Source organism: Callorhinchus milii, unplaced genomic scaffold (assembly GCF_018977255.1).
Source record: "Callorhinchus milii isolate IMCB2004 unplaced genomic scaffold, IMCB_Cmil_1.0 Scaffold1, whole genome shotgun sequence".
Classification (NCBI taxonomy): Eukaryota; Metazoa; Chordata; class Chondrichthyes; order Chimaeriformes; family Callorhinchidae; genus Callorhinchus; species Callorhinchus milii.
In genome coordinates, this window is record NW_024704742.1 from 23,577,814 (window position 1) to 23,595,141 (window position 17,328).

General features: G+C 37.3%; 1 protein-coding gene across 2 annotated transcripts in view; it reads right to left on the reverse strand.

Moving 5' to 3' along the window:
• The window catches only part of lrba (LPS responsive beige-like anchor protein), a 430,270-nt gene that overhangs the window by 312,050 nt on the left and 100,892 nt on the right, over nucleotides 1–17,328 (reverse strand). For both annotated transcript variants that reach the window (XM_007904022.2, XM_007904021.2), the window contains 4 exons: nucleotides 13,876–14,000; nucleotides 7,718–7,796; nucleotides 7,204–7,337; nucleotides 1,364–1,425 (listed from right to left, as the gene is read on the reverse strand). In XM_007904022.2, coding sequence (XP_007902213.1) covers nucleotides 1,364–1,425; nucleotides 7,204–7,337; nucleotides 7,718–7,796; nucleotides 13,876–14,000 — 400 coding nt within the window. The remainder of the gene's footprint in view (nucleotides 1–1,363; nucleotides 1,426–7,203; nucleotides 7,338–7,717; nucleotides 7,797–13,875; nucleotides 14,001–17,328) is intronic.

Genomic DNA, 17,328 nt, shown 5'->3' on the forward strand with positions numbered 1-17,328 from the left:
CTTCACCAGCCATTATGTTGCAAAATGTTACCATTGCAACCACAGATTTTTTTAGTAATATAGCTTTGCCACAAATGTTATTTCATCCAGCAATACAAATGTTATTTTATCCAGCAATGCAAATAGCAAATTTCTTTAAAAAAAATTGAGGCTGAATGGATTATACAATGGTTTCACATTAAGCATTAATTGACCATGTTTAACAACTTTTAGCATGTATGCTGTGGGGGAGGGAAACAAAAAGAGTTTACTTATTTTTATTTCTTCCTAATGTCAGTCTCCTTGTCTAGTCCTATGTTCCCTCCCCAGTCTTACGGTCCCTCCAGTGGTTGAAGCACTTCCAGAATGCATTGTTATGCTTACCATTACATTTTGAGATCCATTAGGTGCGATATTCTGAAGTAAATGTGCTTATTGCACTATATTGACAACACATAGCATTGATTTTTCACACCTTCTATGATTCTTTCATTTATATTCATGACCTATCCGTCAGCATAGCCTAAATAAATTTGGCAACATACCCACTAAAATGAATAAATCGATGCAAAGAAACATTAATGATGCATTATCCTTATTTGTCAGCGAGGTAAACCTTTAGGTTGTAAATGAAGGTCAAAGGCTTTGAAAAGGGTCAGAACCCATGACCTCTGAAGCCTCATCCTCACCAGTTATAGCCTTTGTTTTATTCATGATCTCAAAAGTAATGTGTTGAAAACGTCTGAACACCTACAAATTAATTATTTCCCAGTTAACACAAAGAACGGCATTTGTTCTGCTTCGCCAAAAGCACAGGGACATATGACAATTATGCACTGAATTCAAGTTGCTACAATCTGTACACGTCACAAGGCAAAACCAATGTTACCACCCCCCAGCAGCTAAATCTGTTCTATGTTATTCTTCAATAAGCTTTAAATATTATAAGCAAACTCATTAAATGAATGGGCAGTGTTCTACAAATTATTCCAAATAAAATTAATCAGAAATTGCTGCCAAATTTCTTGCATGTTTAAGTATAATTAGGGAGTGTCTGAAATAACATTTTATACAATTGCTCAATGCTAAAATTGTAGAAACTTTTTTTAGCATTGAGCATATCGTATAAAATGACAACATACAAAATATGTCAACATAGAAGATTGAAATATGGGCTACAGATGTACTAATAAGTATTTGGGATAGAACAGCTTTTACTGAAATAAATTAAGAATAAATTTCAAAGTATGTAGATAGAATATAGTCTTGTTTTTTGATTTTGGTTCACTTGTCTTATTTGTATTTAAATGGAATGACTTTTAAAAAATTCAATGTGTAAAGTCAATGACAACACAAATTTATAGCGTTTTTTCAATAGACTTACCTGAGAACACAGTAACATGACCAACTCCACAACAGAACTGCTAGATTTCATGCAGACCAAACCTACAGAGGAAGAAATATTTTTTTATTGAAAACAATAAAAGAGGTTACAAATACCATCTCTGATTCAAGACATCCACAAGTCAAACTCAAACCCAGGCAACACATCATTTCTGCCTACCCTTAACCCAAACCAGCGGAAAATCATCCCAAATGGACAATGCACTATTTCTATATTTTGTGCATTAACTTTGAATGCTTCCGATTAATCGCTCCAAAGCTGAACAGTATGTGTATTTTATCTATAAGGTCAACAAAGTCAGATGAGCTAAAAAAAACTAGACAAACAAATGTAAATTAACCTGCAACCACCATTTTGCAACAGTTCATTTGATGAACAGGATTATCACTCATTTTAGTAATGAATCTATTAAGTATCAAACATTGCGCTATTATCCATTAATGTGAAGTTCACATTGCAAGTACCTGTACATGGTTTTCAGCCAAGGCATTAAAATGGCTACAAGTTTTACTGCTTTCACTTTAAAGGGAGACAAAGGCAATTAGCAGAAACTAGCAAGTGAACAGCGCTACATAACACACCAAACCGTGGAAGCAGCAATATATCAGTTGCTGACACTGCACCACACAGCTGTCTGATATAAGGAGTCTATTTTTTTCTGCTTACCATACCATTCCAATGACAAGGATTCTTCAGGTGACTGATCACTGCTCTCTACACTAGCACCATAAATGATAATGGATGACGCTGGATTGTTATTGGTGCTTAATAAACTGGCCTGATACATTTCTGTTTTAGGTGGTAGGTCATTGTGAAATGCTGCTGATAACTTTTTTTAAAAATCAATTTAACATAACACCATTCCAATAATCTTTGCTTCAACTATAACCCTTGCTGTAAAGCATTTTTTTAAAAATCATGTGAAAGGCCAACTGATACATTCCTCTAAAACTGAGGCTCAAGTGTTTTGTACTTAATCTACAATTTGTAAATTACTAATGGATTTCAAATACTAACAGAAAAGTATCCCTTGATCAACCATTGACGGAGCCACCCTGTACAATTATTGCATTGAAAATCCCACACATTAGATATTAGCATTCTGATCCCATTCTGAAGAAGGCTGGTAAATATATTTGGTATTAAATTTAAAAATGGCAAAACTTACCAAACTTGCCCTCAAAAAATCAGACTGAGCTTTGGATCACTCAGTACGATCTCATCATTTCTTAAAAAAAAGATGCACTTAACCTTGAAAAATACAGGTTTTAAAAACAATTCAGCTTTTTATTTTAAAATCAATGAACTTTTCCTCCACCTAAAAGGGAGCCAACGCTCTCCAGAACTACATGAGACCCTTTAACAATATATTTATTTGGCTACAAGCATTTCATAAATATTGCAACTCTTAATATTTTTAAAAAACTGATTATTATGCTAGATTATCTATTTGATCTCCAATTAAAAGAAAATGTAACTATTAACTATGTGCTTGCATGTTCTATTGCTGCTCCAAATGTGTACAACATATGTCATATTGATCCACAATATCTACATCTAGCGCTCCATACCACACAAGTTATTATGTATGCAGAGAGGGGAAATGGCTTATGACCTTTGCTTTCTCCGTTACTCTCTCCCTTCAGCCCTCCAGCTATCAATCAAGTTTCCATTTTGTTTCATGGCAGCAGACATCCCAAACACTCTTATTAGTACTTTGACCCTTGACCCTCTCTCTGTAAACCTAGCAGAACCGAAAGTGGTTTTTAAAAAAGGCACTTGCTACTTTATGAGTTTCATGGGATTACAATAGGCTTTATGAATACAGAGATGACAAGGCTCAACTTCATTGTTTCCTAATCACTTCCTTTTGCATAGTGATCAAACAAAGTTAATATATTATGAGAAACCACTAAACTAGTATAAACCACTACACGGAAACTTACTTAAAAATAGTGGTCTAAACCAAAATTAATCCCTTTTTTTAAGAAAATGTTTTTTTTTTAGGAACATGTATGTAGGTTGAATCCTGTTATGTAGTTTAACCAGATGAAAGTTCAGAGTTCATAGCTATCTTGCAAAACCAATAAATTTCCCATGAGGCAATATACAGATGGGGTTGGAGGAGGGAGAGAAAAGAGAGGAATGGAGGAAAGAAACAGAACAAAAACAATTGTTAAGAATCCATCATATTAAAGAGAACACAAATATTGTTTTCATAGTACATCAATGTTAGGAAATGAATGTACGTTTTCCTTTTGGCATTCAATGTCAGTATCAAGTACTTCCAAGTTAAGAAAAGGCACAGCCAGATACAGAATCCAGCCACTTTTACTCTGCCACAAAAGCAACCTTTATTGTACTACGGCATTTCCACCATGTACTACCACTATCCACCAAGCTGGCAGCACTGGCGAGTGAATTTAATGTGGAGTCAGGCAGTGATGTACTGTAAATTTGCACCCACTGCAGACTAAGCTGAAATTATCCAGGAGGAAGAATGATAGTACAACGTTAAATGAGTGCAAGAGCAGATAGACCTAAGGGTAACTATAAATGTATATAAAACAAAGGACATAATGCTAAAGCTGTAAAAATTATTTAGCTGCATGTGAAGTGTTGCATCCTGTTTTGGGCACTTTCTATTGTTTCAGAACTGTTAAAAGGTAGTTATTGTTTTGTTTTAAAAATTTATTTGAAAAGAGATACTAATGGAAAAAACATTTTTAAAAAGTTGTCCTACTTCTAGAAACAATATCACAGGAAAACATATGGAAGTAAGGAATGGCATAATTAGTTAGTGCCTCTGTATAATAATTTTGGTACAAGCCTCAGGGATTTTTCATTCCACTTTGCAGGCACTCGACAAAAGTTGGGTCAAAAATGTATAAATTGCACAACCATAGCCACCTTTGTAAGGTTTTAGACTCATTAAAAAATATCTATCCCACAAAAGTTTGAAAACCCCCAAAAGAACTCATGTCAATCAAAAAATGTTGTACGATACTCTCTTATACAATCCCACGCCTCAACACATTTATTTTTAAAAAATTACTCTTGTACCTCTGTTTAAAACTTGGTCTAAATTCCTCCATTGAAAAAGAACCTACACCACCCACAATTAAAACAAAATCTCTCTCCTACTTGTCCCTAATGGCTTGGACCTGTCCTTGAGGAAATCTATTTCTTCCCTCAGACCTAGAGTGGGAGTGACTCCTGGAGCATTCACTGCTGTGCTCCACCACATAAAGTCTCTCCCAGCATCAAATTGGTGAGCACCTTCAGCACTGCAAAGGGTTTCCTGCCCCATAGCGACATCATGCCCTATCTAGAGAGGGATGAAGGCCACATCATACATAAAGGGGTAAAAGGGAGGTAAAATGATCTATTAACTTGAGTTGTTTAAAAACTGCTCAGTGTGTGTTAATTTGAATATGTGGACGGATTAGCATTTAAATGTAAAGCACGATGGATGGGCATTACCAGAGAAAGGGTGATTGAGTGAGTGGTTAGGAGGAGGGAGAAAAACAGGTGGGTAAATGTGATTGCGGGAAGTGAGAGTTACAATACAGAAGAAACCAAGTATCACATCCAAGGAAGATATAACAACAATAACTTGGATTTGTATAGCCCCCTCCACTCTGGATGGTGTCTTTGAGCGCTTCACAGTAACAGATCCCGGGACCGAGCCAGCGGGAGAGGGAGGAAGGTGACCAAAGGCGCGGTCGAAAAGAAAGGTCTTCAGCAGAGACCTGAAAGTAGGAAGGGAGGGAGCGAGGCGAAGGGAGTGCGGCAGGGATTTCCAGAGCCTCGGGGCATAGTGGCTGAAAGCATGGCTGCCGAGGGTGGAGCGGAGGACTCAGGGGACGAGGATATATGGAATAGATAGCGTTATAGAATGTGAGTGACTGAGCGTGAAAGAGGGAAGAATGAATGCAAGGGAAGAGAGATGGAAGAGAGCAAGTAAATGTGACAGACTGTTGGGAGAGACAGAAAGGGAAACACATATAGAGAAAAACTGAATACACAGAGCAAGAGGCAGAAACGTAGGGTGAGAAAGATAGGGTTAGAAAGGGGACAGAAACTGGAAGCAAAGGACTAGACTTCCCAGCACCTTGCGACGTCCTCCCGACGTGAAAGGCGCTATACAAATGTAATTTTGTATTGTATTGCAGACAAACAGAAGATAAAGTATATTTATGCTTGCTGCCATCACCTCACTCAGTTTACCTCCATTTTTAAATAAGCCCTGCTCCCAACCCTCCTCCGTATTGCCAGCCTGGGATGGGCCACTTCACTAGTTTATCAACAAAAGTGTTAAGAAATGACAAAACTGTTTCAATGGTTTTGGTCTCCACGTGGTTATTGCTAGGAACATAGCTCTTCTTTAGTCACTCCCCTCAGCCCCTAATGTCATTCCACTGCCACATGTGGTTGTAGTTTATGATTTATGAGGTGGTTCATAAAAAACGGGGCGGGGACGAGAAAAACCGTTAGCACTGCACTTTTTAAACAATACAATAAATGTTTTCAATCAGAATAAACTAAAACAATCACCTCTCTTCCTACTGTAAATATATGTCATTAAGCAAAATTGTGGCAGTCTTCCTCTTTCCAGGAGCACAACCTCATAGCATAGAAACTGCTCACAGTTCACCACAAATCAGTAATCTCAGTCACAGCTCATGGGTACTAGAAATAGAAAGATTTAACTTGTAATGGAGGAGATTCTCTTCTAAGGCTGCAAATTGCATAGTACTGCTGATACAAAAATTAAGCTTCATTCTACATCTGACTTGTACATTGCTTAACTTGGATGTGTTGATGCCGCCACTAAATATTAAAAGTGAGTAAATGTACTATTCCACAGAGATGACATCTGTCCAGATTTAAAATTCACTTTTAGGAGGAAAGAAGGAAAGTGGAATATGGGGGTGGGGGGGAAGAAGAGAACCAAAGAAAATATCCATCCTGTAAAACATTAGAATACATTAGAATATACAGAACAGAAACAGGCCATTCGGCCCAACTGGGCTATGTCGGTGTTTATGCTCCACATGAGCCTCCTCCTGCCCTTCCTCAACTAAGCCTTCAAGCATAACCTTCTATTCCTTTCTCCCTCATCTACCTATCTAGCTTTCCCTTAAATACATCTATGCTATTTGCCCAAACAACTCCTTGGGTAGAATGTTCCACATTCCCACTACTCTCTGTGTGAAGAAATGTTTTCTAACTTCCCTATTTGATCTATTTGTGACTATTTTATATTGATGACCCCTGGTTTGGGTCTCCCTCACAAGTGGAAACAGCGTCCCTATGTCTACCCTATCAAAACCTTTCAAATTTTAAAGACTTCTATCAGGTCACCCCTTACCCTTCTCTTTTCAAGAGATAAGAGTCCAAATATGTTCAGCCTTTCCCGGTAGGTATAACCTCTCAGTTCTCGGATCATCCTTGTGAATCTCCTTTGCATCCTTCTATAATGTGGGGACCAGAACTGCCCACAGTATTCTAAGGGTGGTCTAACCAGATTCTACAGCAGTTTACCATAACTTCCCTGCCTTTTCATTTCTATCCCTCTAGAAATGAACCCCAATGCTTGATTTGCTTTTTTTATGGCCTTATTAACCTGCGTTGGTACTTTTAGTGAATTGTGTATGTGTACCCCTCGGTACCTTTGCTCCTCTACAATCACCTCTTATTTGCCTTCAATTATCTTTGAAGCAAGTCAAACAGTTTATACACTACAATGATAATAATCATTGCATTCAATATAGCACCTTATCATATCTGTTCTTTAATGATAAGTGGAAACTTACTTGTACCCTCAATGAGCAACTCTTGACCATGACTTCCCAGAAGAGTGCGAGAAAGAAAAGGTGCAAAGTCCACAAAAATCTCCCTCAGAAGAGGTGCAGTCTTTTCCAGTGCTCGTTCCAGTCTTGCTGTGATACTGAACAGATTTTTTTTTGAAAAGGGAAGTTAATTTACATTTTGAACTACTTGCAATATAGTATCAACTTAAATGTTAAAAAAATCTAATCTTAAATTATTTTATTAAGATACCATTTGGAGATAGAGATTCTATTGCAATTCGTTTAATAGGATATTGCTCCCTTCCAAGTGGTTACTAAATGCAACAGAAAGACACCATCATATCAAAAATGTATTACAGCCTAATTTTATACTGTAACAATCAAGTTTCAATAAACACAATAGAAATTCTTTTCATAAGATCAAATGAAAAAATCCCTTTAAAACTGCCAATAGAATGGGGGAAGTAAAAAATTGCAACATGAAAAATATTTACCAGAAGATAATAAAAGTTATTACCTCATATTTGCAGCCGAGTCCTCTGGCATTGGGGACACTGTTTGAACAGATGGCAGTTTAGAGTTGGAAGGTCCGCCACCTAAGAGAATTCAATTGGGATGTTTACTGACAAAAATCAATCCCACACTGTTTTTTATTCAATAACATTGAATAACATTATGGTCTCTTAAAAAAAATTTCTATCAGGTCACCCCTTACCCTTCTCTCTTCAAGAGATAAGAGTCCAAATATGTTCAGCCTTTCCCGGTAGGTATAACCTCTCAGTTCTCGGATCATCCTTGTGAATCTCCTTTGCATCCTTCTATAATGTGGGGACCAGAACTGCCCACAGTATTCTAAGGGTGGTCTAACCAGATTCTACAGCAGTTTACCATAACTTCCCTGCCTTTTCATTTCTATCCCTCTAGAAATGAACCCCAATGCTTGATTTGCTTTTTTTATGGCCTTATTAACCTGCGTTGGTACTTTTAGTGAATTGTGTATGTGTACCCCTCGGTGCATTATTTGTTCAGAATTAATAGATGGGTGGTACTTATTCTTGTATTACGTAACTAACAGCAGAAAAGATGCAGCACTCTGATCTGCTATCCCGCGTGAAAGATGCTATATAAATGCAAATTGTTATTGAAAATACAAGAATTTCAATATGGTAAGGGAAACAGAGTTGCAAAATAAAATTTATGCAGGAGCTTAATCAAACAGGGACGAGTATTAGACATCCAAAATGTTTAACAAAATGGTTGTATTTTTCCAAGAACAAAAAAATATACACCTTACAAAATTACAGAGGAAGAAAGATGAATGCAGCATTGGGTAGCACGCTCGTGATCTTACGTGACCAGAAATCATGAATCATCACAGAACATTACATTCTGTGTCTTCACCACCTTTCATCTCTTCATAGTCACTAACCAGTTGAAGGGTTTGTTTGGCACTCTCTTGCCCCCAAAACATTTTTAGGCAAACACAAAACCATAGTCACTGGAAACAGACTTAAAAATGTACTAAAATTTTTTGGGGGGGAAGCTAAATGGTGTGCAACAATTTTGAAAGTGAGCAGCCGTCAGTAGAAGTGAAAGCAGTAGCACAATAATAATATTACTTGCATTTGATACAGTGCCTTATCACGTCTTCGAGACTTCTCAAAGCTCCTCACAGAATATACAGAATATAAAGTGAATTGACTGTATATTTTGTGGGTGAAACTCGGCAGCTAAATGTGCACAGCACAGCAATAGCCTAGAGAAGGAGAGGTTGGCTGAAGGGGAGCACGACCGCCAGCAAAATGTTTAGCAGCCATAACCATTTAACAGTCAAGGTTTGTGAAGAGCTAAGAAACTTCAGGGATTACAGGGAAGTATAAATTCCAGGTGCATTCTATGATTCTATCAGTTTCTCCACGGCTCCAGAATATTAGTGGCTCTGAATATAGCACATATGATATTGATACTTAAAAAAACATTGAATAAAATACTGTGATCCCCTCATTTTGTTCTCTTAACTGGCCAATGATTTTTAATAGTTTAAACTATTTTCATGCTAGTTGATTCATATAAATATATTCTTCAAATATATATGGGAAAGAATTTGTAAGTTCAAATATATATGGGGACCAGTTTGTAAGAACATACACTGATTTTTCTCATCCACACCCTTGAAATTCCCATTCCACCAGAAGTATGTGTGATGAAATTAAAATCAAAAATTCCTTTGCAGATTCACAACTTTTAAACTGGTCACATGGGAGACAAAGCTTTTATTAGTTCAGGCCTGCAAGAGGTAATGATATTAAAATCTATTCAATTTGAAACGTGATGTGATACATTCCTTTAGAAACTAGCTGAAACTTGATTTATAGATCAAGCCAGCTTTAAGAAAAGCACGTAGCACCATGAAGTGAAGTGCCAAAAAAGTATAGTACATCAAAAATCTCCACTATGTATATATTTATGTATTCTCAGATTCGGTTTTAAAAATACTATGCTGACCTGGTGAAAAACAATTGTATCTTGTTGCTAGATAAGAAACAAAACAAAATCACAGTTGGCTCATTAACATTGCTTTCCATAACTTAGAAACAGGCATCAGGCATCAGAGAATCCATCTTCTGATTTTCTGAACTGACACTCCAAGAATATTTTTTTTCAATTTTAGGCTATTCAATTATTTCAAAGCTCCATTAATATAACTCATGGAATATTAAATCATAATTGTCGAATTCATAATATTGGCTGGGATCTGATTTGAAGTTATTCAAATGCTGGCTTAAATTAAAATGTTAATATGAAATGCAACACTGTCTTTCTATTAATTATAGATCTATTCAAACCTTCTAGCTGTGAATTTGATGACTTCATTGTATTATTACAATTATACATTTCCATTTCTAATGAATGTCTCTGCCTGACAGGGATAAAGTAGCAGTTTGAGACGACATAGTTGTACAAAATGAATATCAACCTACTGCGTTTTACATTTATCTTTTGATCAGATCATCGGTGTGATTTCAATAGATAGCCAAAAATTTCAAAAGTTTACGCTGCACTATACTTGCTGCATTAAACCACAATTATAAACACACAGGTCTGACTGATATAAACTCCGGGCAATGATTTGACACTTTGAGGCGCTTGGGACATCCTCCCAATGTGAAAGGCACTATACAAATGTAATTTTTATTAAAAATAAAACAAATGTCTAATGAGTAAAGGAATCATAAATTCTAGCACTAACTCTAATGTAATACAGGGTGACCAAAAGTTGTGATAACTACCCTATTATCTAAAAAAATACATATCTTTTTTTTAGATATCAGACATTGCAGTGGTATTAAGACTTTTTGGTCACCTTGTAAAATCCAATAGATTATTGAAATGAAAAGTACTTAAGATACACGAGCAAGATGTGTAGAGTGATCGAGTCACACAAGGGTTTTAAAAGCAATTTAGCATCGGTATTTGGGAGGGAAGCAAAAAAGAAAGTTGTCATCCTATTCCAAAATTATAACAAATTATATGAAACGTGACAGTCAACTGGTTCAAAACAAATTCCCATGTTCCATTCATGAAAGTAAATCATATTTAAAAAATCCAGACAGATTGACGCAAAACAAGTAAACACCGCTAAATGCAGTAGCCCCATCAAACATGTACAACTAAATTGGCTTATCTACCATTAATCCTTTACTGATAAACTGGCTCCTTCTGAATGACAGTTTTACAGACACTCATGGAGACTTGAAAGAAAACACAAATAGGTCAGCTGTCTAGAATCCTCCTCAAGAAAGTCCATTGTTTATACAAATTCATCCGGGACTAATCTAGTAATAGCACCACTGCCCAGGGATAAAAACAGGGAGCAAATTTTGCCATTTGTGTTAGTTCTGAGAACATTAGGATAATTGTCATAGGTCTGTTTAATGTCAAAAGGGTTTAGAGAACCATGCAGATATCAAAACATACCACACTGAGAAAAATGTAGTATCTATTTAAATGTTAGGACTATGAACTAGAAAAAGAATATTTTAAATCTAAAATGTTAACTTTCACCCACAAAACATAGTCAATTCATTTTACTGTGAAACGCTTTGAGGAGTCTCAAAGACGTGATAAGGCGCTATATCAAATGCAAGATTTATTATTATTAATTTACATTTATACCACTGAGGCTGGCTCAGTTGGTAGCACTCTCGCCTCAAAGTCAGAAGGTTGTGGGTTTGAGCCTCATTTCAGGACTTAGGACTCATATAGGCTAAGCCAGGGTTGGTATTTACTTACCGGGAACAAGAGACCAAGGGGAGGTGAGCCCGTACATCCCGAGCAATGTGCTGACATGCATTTTCTACAAGGACGATGGTGCACATGGGACATTAATGTCTGGTGGGGGAGGGGGGAGGCGGGCAATGCGAATTGTTGAAGGTGCCGTCCTTAGGGTGACACACGAAACTGAAGACCTGTCTGCATGTTGAGGTAACGTTAAAGATCCCATGGCAATATTCGAAAAGAGAAGGGAGTTTCTCCCGAAGTCGTGGCCACAAATATTGGTCATTCACTTTATGGCTCGATGTGGGACATTGCTGTTCTGAAACTGGCTGCCATGTTTATTCACAAAAACGGTCAATCCACTTTATTTCATAAGGGATGTCCTCCTGACGTGAAAGGCGCTATACCAGATGTAAGGATTATTATTATTTTTATTATTTCACATCACTATGTGAAATATCCTGTAGCTGACTGGGTGAGGTCTTTATATCTGAAAATATTTAATTTAGGAGAACAATCCATACACAAAAGTTATGGATTTTACAAGCAGGGTTCGGATAAAGAAGGTCCTTCAGCCCATTTGATCTCCTCCTTCCAGAACACCCTCCATGCAGCATTAAGCTGTTTTTTAAACGAGTCCAGCATCCTGGCCTCAACCACCTTTCCTGGTAACCTGCTCCAGTCGTCAATTACTCCTGGCGTTAAGGGAGATATCCTTGGAACTGAACTGACTCCAAAGTGACATGCTTGGCAATGGAATGTCAGAATCAAGACAGCCCTCTGTGGTGGTCTCAGTAGTCTGGTTCCTGAGCCAGATGAGTCTGCAGTATTCCAGGGCACTGCTGATGACAGCACAGCCAGCCTCGCTCATCGGGAGGACTTGGAAGGGCAAACCAGTCATTGGGGCAGGGAGTCATCTAACTCAGCTCCTGTTAACCCAGCAAGCCAAAGCTCTAACTGGTAGGGTGGTCCTCGCCGGACAAGTGGGAAAGCTTGCTAGACAGCAATAACGCACCTTGGCTCTTGCCAAACTGCGCCTATTGCTTTCCGGAATTAGGTAAGCAGGATGTGTCCCTCCAGGGAGAGAATGTGCATTTCATTCCAACAATCCATCTCTGGAATTTCCATGCGTAGGTGGGATGCATGGAATTCTCAGTTTGGTTTAAATACTCTTAAGCATGGGTTTCCCCATGTGTCAAACAAGCATTCAAGGATTCTACCCTGTGTGGGGGGCGCTATATAAATGCAAGCTGTTGCTGCTGCTGTTGTTGTTGACCCATTAAACAAAGGGTCTGTCCTCAATTGCACCAACCCTAAACCCATTTTTTGCTTGGCCACCACTAGCCTACTCCATTTCCCCCACACTACCCGTCTCAATCAACGGACAATCCTTCAGCAAATTGGCATTCACATTTTGGAACGCCATTTCCACGTCCTTCCAACTTGCTCTCTCTGTCCCTCCTTGTATTTCAAAGAGTGCATAATCACATCACTAAAACATTCAGTCTAGAAGATTTATTGTGTAGCAATCATATAATCCTGTATATTGTATAGTGGAGTCCTGCAGCTCAGTGGTTAGAGCACTCACTTTGCAAGTGAGAGACCTGAGTTCAACTCCAGACAAGGCAAAACCTTGGGCAAGTTTCCTTACTCCACACAGAGCCTAATAATAATCCTTCCAAAAAAAACAAAACAATAATAAATTGGTCATTTTCAATCTACGACTGTTTGTGGGACATTGCTGTGCGCAATTGGCTGCCGCGTTCGCCCACAAATATACAGTCAATTCACTTTACAGTATATTCTGTGAAGCGCTTTGGGACGTCTAGAAGACGTGAATAGCTCTATATCAAATGCAAGGATTATTATTATAGTTTAAGGTGAACGTGGCAGCAATTTGTGCACACTAATGTCCTACATATAGCCATGAGGTTAAATGACCAATTTTATCTTGGGAATTGTTGGCCATAGTACTGGGAGAAAACATCCCTGATCACCGCAGACACAGAACCTAAGCATGCGGGTCCAATCTCTGCCAAGGACCCACTTCAGTCACAGGATTGGATGTGAGGCCTATCCTGCGATTGGCCCTCCATAGACCAGTGGTCTCCGCGATGCAATGATGCTAACTTCCTTCCCCATTCATATGTGATCATTGCCGATCAATTTTACATTGAAATACTTGCAAGAATTTCTACAAATACAACTGGTTACATGTTAAGCAGTGACAAGGAAAGTGGTGTCCCTTATTTATAATTTATATAGGAAGTGGTGGGGATATTGACGACATGATGACTTAAGTGATAGAAACAAATTAAACCAGATTCAGGTTAGCCGGAGTTTACTGTACCCAACAGTTTAAGGAAAAATCACTTGGAAACCAGATATTTCACTTACTTGTAGGTTCAACAGCAGGTTCCTCTGCAGAGTCTGCAGTAGAAACTACACTCACAGCATCTGTAGTAGCAGGAGTACCAGTTCCAACAGAAGCCGTTGTTTTCTTAGGAGCTACCACAACACTCCTACAAATTTCAAACAGTAAAAATAATGATGTTAGAAAAGCAAGGAAATGGACGAAAAAGTGGATTTGTTTGTTTTAAAGAAATAACTTTAGGGTTAGTATAATACACTGCATAGTGTATAATAAAATACTGTATTTTATGTTCCATTATTTAACACATCTGACCCTGCGGAAAATGAAAGCTCCTAAAGAGCATTTATAATGATGCAAAAAAAAACGACTAATTGGGTAAATGCTTAGTTGATAAATGTTGGAATCCCATAACAGTGCTTATTGTTAATTATCTGGTGTTAACTGTACGTCTAGACAATACTTAATTCTGGAAGCAATTTGTGCAGTCAATTCTTCCACAAACACAGATGAATGCTCCCACTATGACATTTATTTCAGCAGTTTTAACTCCTGGGATGAAAAGCTTAGCCAAAGAAACAAAATGGTACAAAAGCCATTCACAGAAATCAGTTTCTTCAGTTCAATACAACCAGATTGTTAATTAATGCCAGACCCCATTATTTCTCTGGTTTATTGGCTCTTCTCAACTAAAGTTTTAAAATGCTTTTTTCCAATAGTGACCAAAACAAACATCATTGCCAGTATGTATTTAATTTTCAAACTAACCTACAATTACCTTTCTAATCTCATTAAACCTCCAGTATAAAACCTCAAATATTATTTGTGTAGGATTTAAAATAACTAAGACTGATTATTTAACACCATTTTCTAAAGTGTAAATGGAAAGATCACAAATAAAGATACTACCAAGTTAAGATTTAAATCTACAGAGCATAAACTTGCAAGTTTCCTACATTATCTCCACACAAAATACTTCAGATAGATGTTTGAAGTTTTGTAGAATACTGGACAACTGTTATTAAGTGGAGCATATTTAGTCAAATAGTGAGCTGTTCACGCATCATACACTTCATATTCTGCACATTCAATTCTTGCACAAGTGAAAATTCTAAACAAGTTCGACATTAAACAGTTTGCGAAAGCGTGCTTCTCCAGGATTGAAAGATACATTGGAGTAGCTACCACAAATCTCACAAATCAAGGTGTGAAATACTGGCATTCTTTCACTCACTTGTGTAATAGACCAGCTAAAGTGATTTTCCCCCAAGATTGCACACTTGAGAAACTATCTCTGGTGCTGGGCAATTCCAAATGCACTTTTCTGCTAATTATAATCTGTTTTAATATTTAAGAAGCAATAAAAATCAATCGTTTAACACAGCACAAGGAGAAATAAAGGAAAATAAAGTTGTTTTATACACGCACTTTAGTTATTCTGTGTGCATACACCATAACTTCATAAACGTTTGCATTGTATAGTTTCTACCCTTTTTTCTCTTGCCTTTTTTCCTTCCTTTCTCGTTTCCATTATTTAGCACCCCCCCCCCCCCCACACACACACACATACACACAAAGAGAGAGTTGTGCTATGCAGAACATTTTCAATGAGAATCTTATCTGGAGTAGATAAGATGAAACACTATAATCTAAGGCAGTGGAGTCAGATTTGAAAGCAGTCCTTGAGAGCTGAGGTTGTATATTCCAGTAGCTATGCAAATTAACAATCTGGGAAAATCATTACTAAAAAGCACATCACCAAAAAAAGCAGATATTCTTTTTAAAAAAATCTAATTCATTTCAGATCTATAAAAGCAGACCACCTGTTTTCTCAAGGAGCAGTATTCAGATCTAAAAATGTGAAATAGAATATTTTACCCTCATCTCTCCAGAGAACATTTTTATTTTAAAATGATTACAACAGTGTGGTCTTAACTCAGTCAGACTAACATTCCTCTATTCAGTCTCCTGGTCTGGCACAACGACAGATGTGGTAGACAGTCCATCATGTCTGTCATTGTACCACATGCTGCCTAGGAAATACAGGGCAGCAGGGGTGCTCCACAGCTTTTCATAATATTGATTTCACGAAGACAATGAAAAAAACAAAAGAACACTTCAATTTAGCAGGTAGACTGGTAACAGCAGTCATAATATTAATTATTACACTAACGATTCTTCCCTAAGGCATACTGTTCAGCTTTAACCTGAGTATTCAGCTTTTGAGGCATATATCACATACTCTGCACCTTAAAAATATAACGATGAACATTGGTTTGCTATGGATTCAAACAACCAATTACATTAAAATTCTAAAGTATATTTATGTCTAACCATTAACCTGAAGATTTCCTTTGCTGTACAAATAATTCTGGTTAATGTTAAGTCTTCCTCAAGTCTAACTACATTTGCTTTAGATTTTTATAACTATCTACTTCAAGCCACGGTTTTGCTGGTTAGACCTGACATAGCATGAAACTCCATCATGACAACATCTCATACCCGGCACCTATACACCAATAATGTGGATTCTCACATCAGATCAGAGAAAATATAGGCTTGGGAATGAAATAATGTGCACCTCGCTGTTTAAAAGTGGACCAGATTTGGGGGATTTTCAGCAGAATGCATTCACTAGCTGTTACTGTATGGTTTCCAGCTATGGCTGGCAGTAGAGGTTGATAATCCTTAAGATATGAGGAGAGTTCTGATTCCTGACAAGGCATTCCTCAGATAAATGCAGGATCAGAGAGATTCTTTGAAATTCCCATAGATATTACATTGCCAGGCTACTGCATGGAGCCTGGATTTAACGAAGTGTTGTTCCAAGAGATACATTAACTTGCTGACTCACAAAGTAATGCTTCTGGTACTGGACAGTGAATTAAATACAAACCAGATACTGAATTTCCATGCCTAGTCCTGCTGTCTGAACACAGAAAATTGCTGATTATGATTAAATCATTCTCAACCTTTTATGAATAGTTACAAATTTCTTCATCTGTTACTTTAATACATCTTTATACAACCTCAAAATTGTACTTTGAAACGTTCAAATCATCTGATGTCTGATGAAGAAAACTTTCCTAGTTTATAAAGATCAAGTATTAAAGTAAGAAATGACAATAGGGCACAAGAAGGTTTCAAATGAAAAAGACCCCTAGACCCATTCATCTCATCCTTCCAGAAATATCCACCCTGCAATTTTTCAATTGCAGTATAAAGTTGCTCTTAATTTCCTGGATCCTACCATCTTTCCTGGCATCCAATTCCGCCTGTTAATTACCATCTGGGTAAATAAATACTTTGATATTTGCTCGAAAATTGGCCTTCACAACCTATATCTGAAAATATTATTATGACCACATCCATAATCTTCATCTAGCATCTCACATACCCCCATGAGCTCCCCTCAGGGAACTACTTTGAAGGCTCAAGCACTAGGTTATCTAATTGTTCTTCATAGTGCTTCTGTCAAA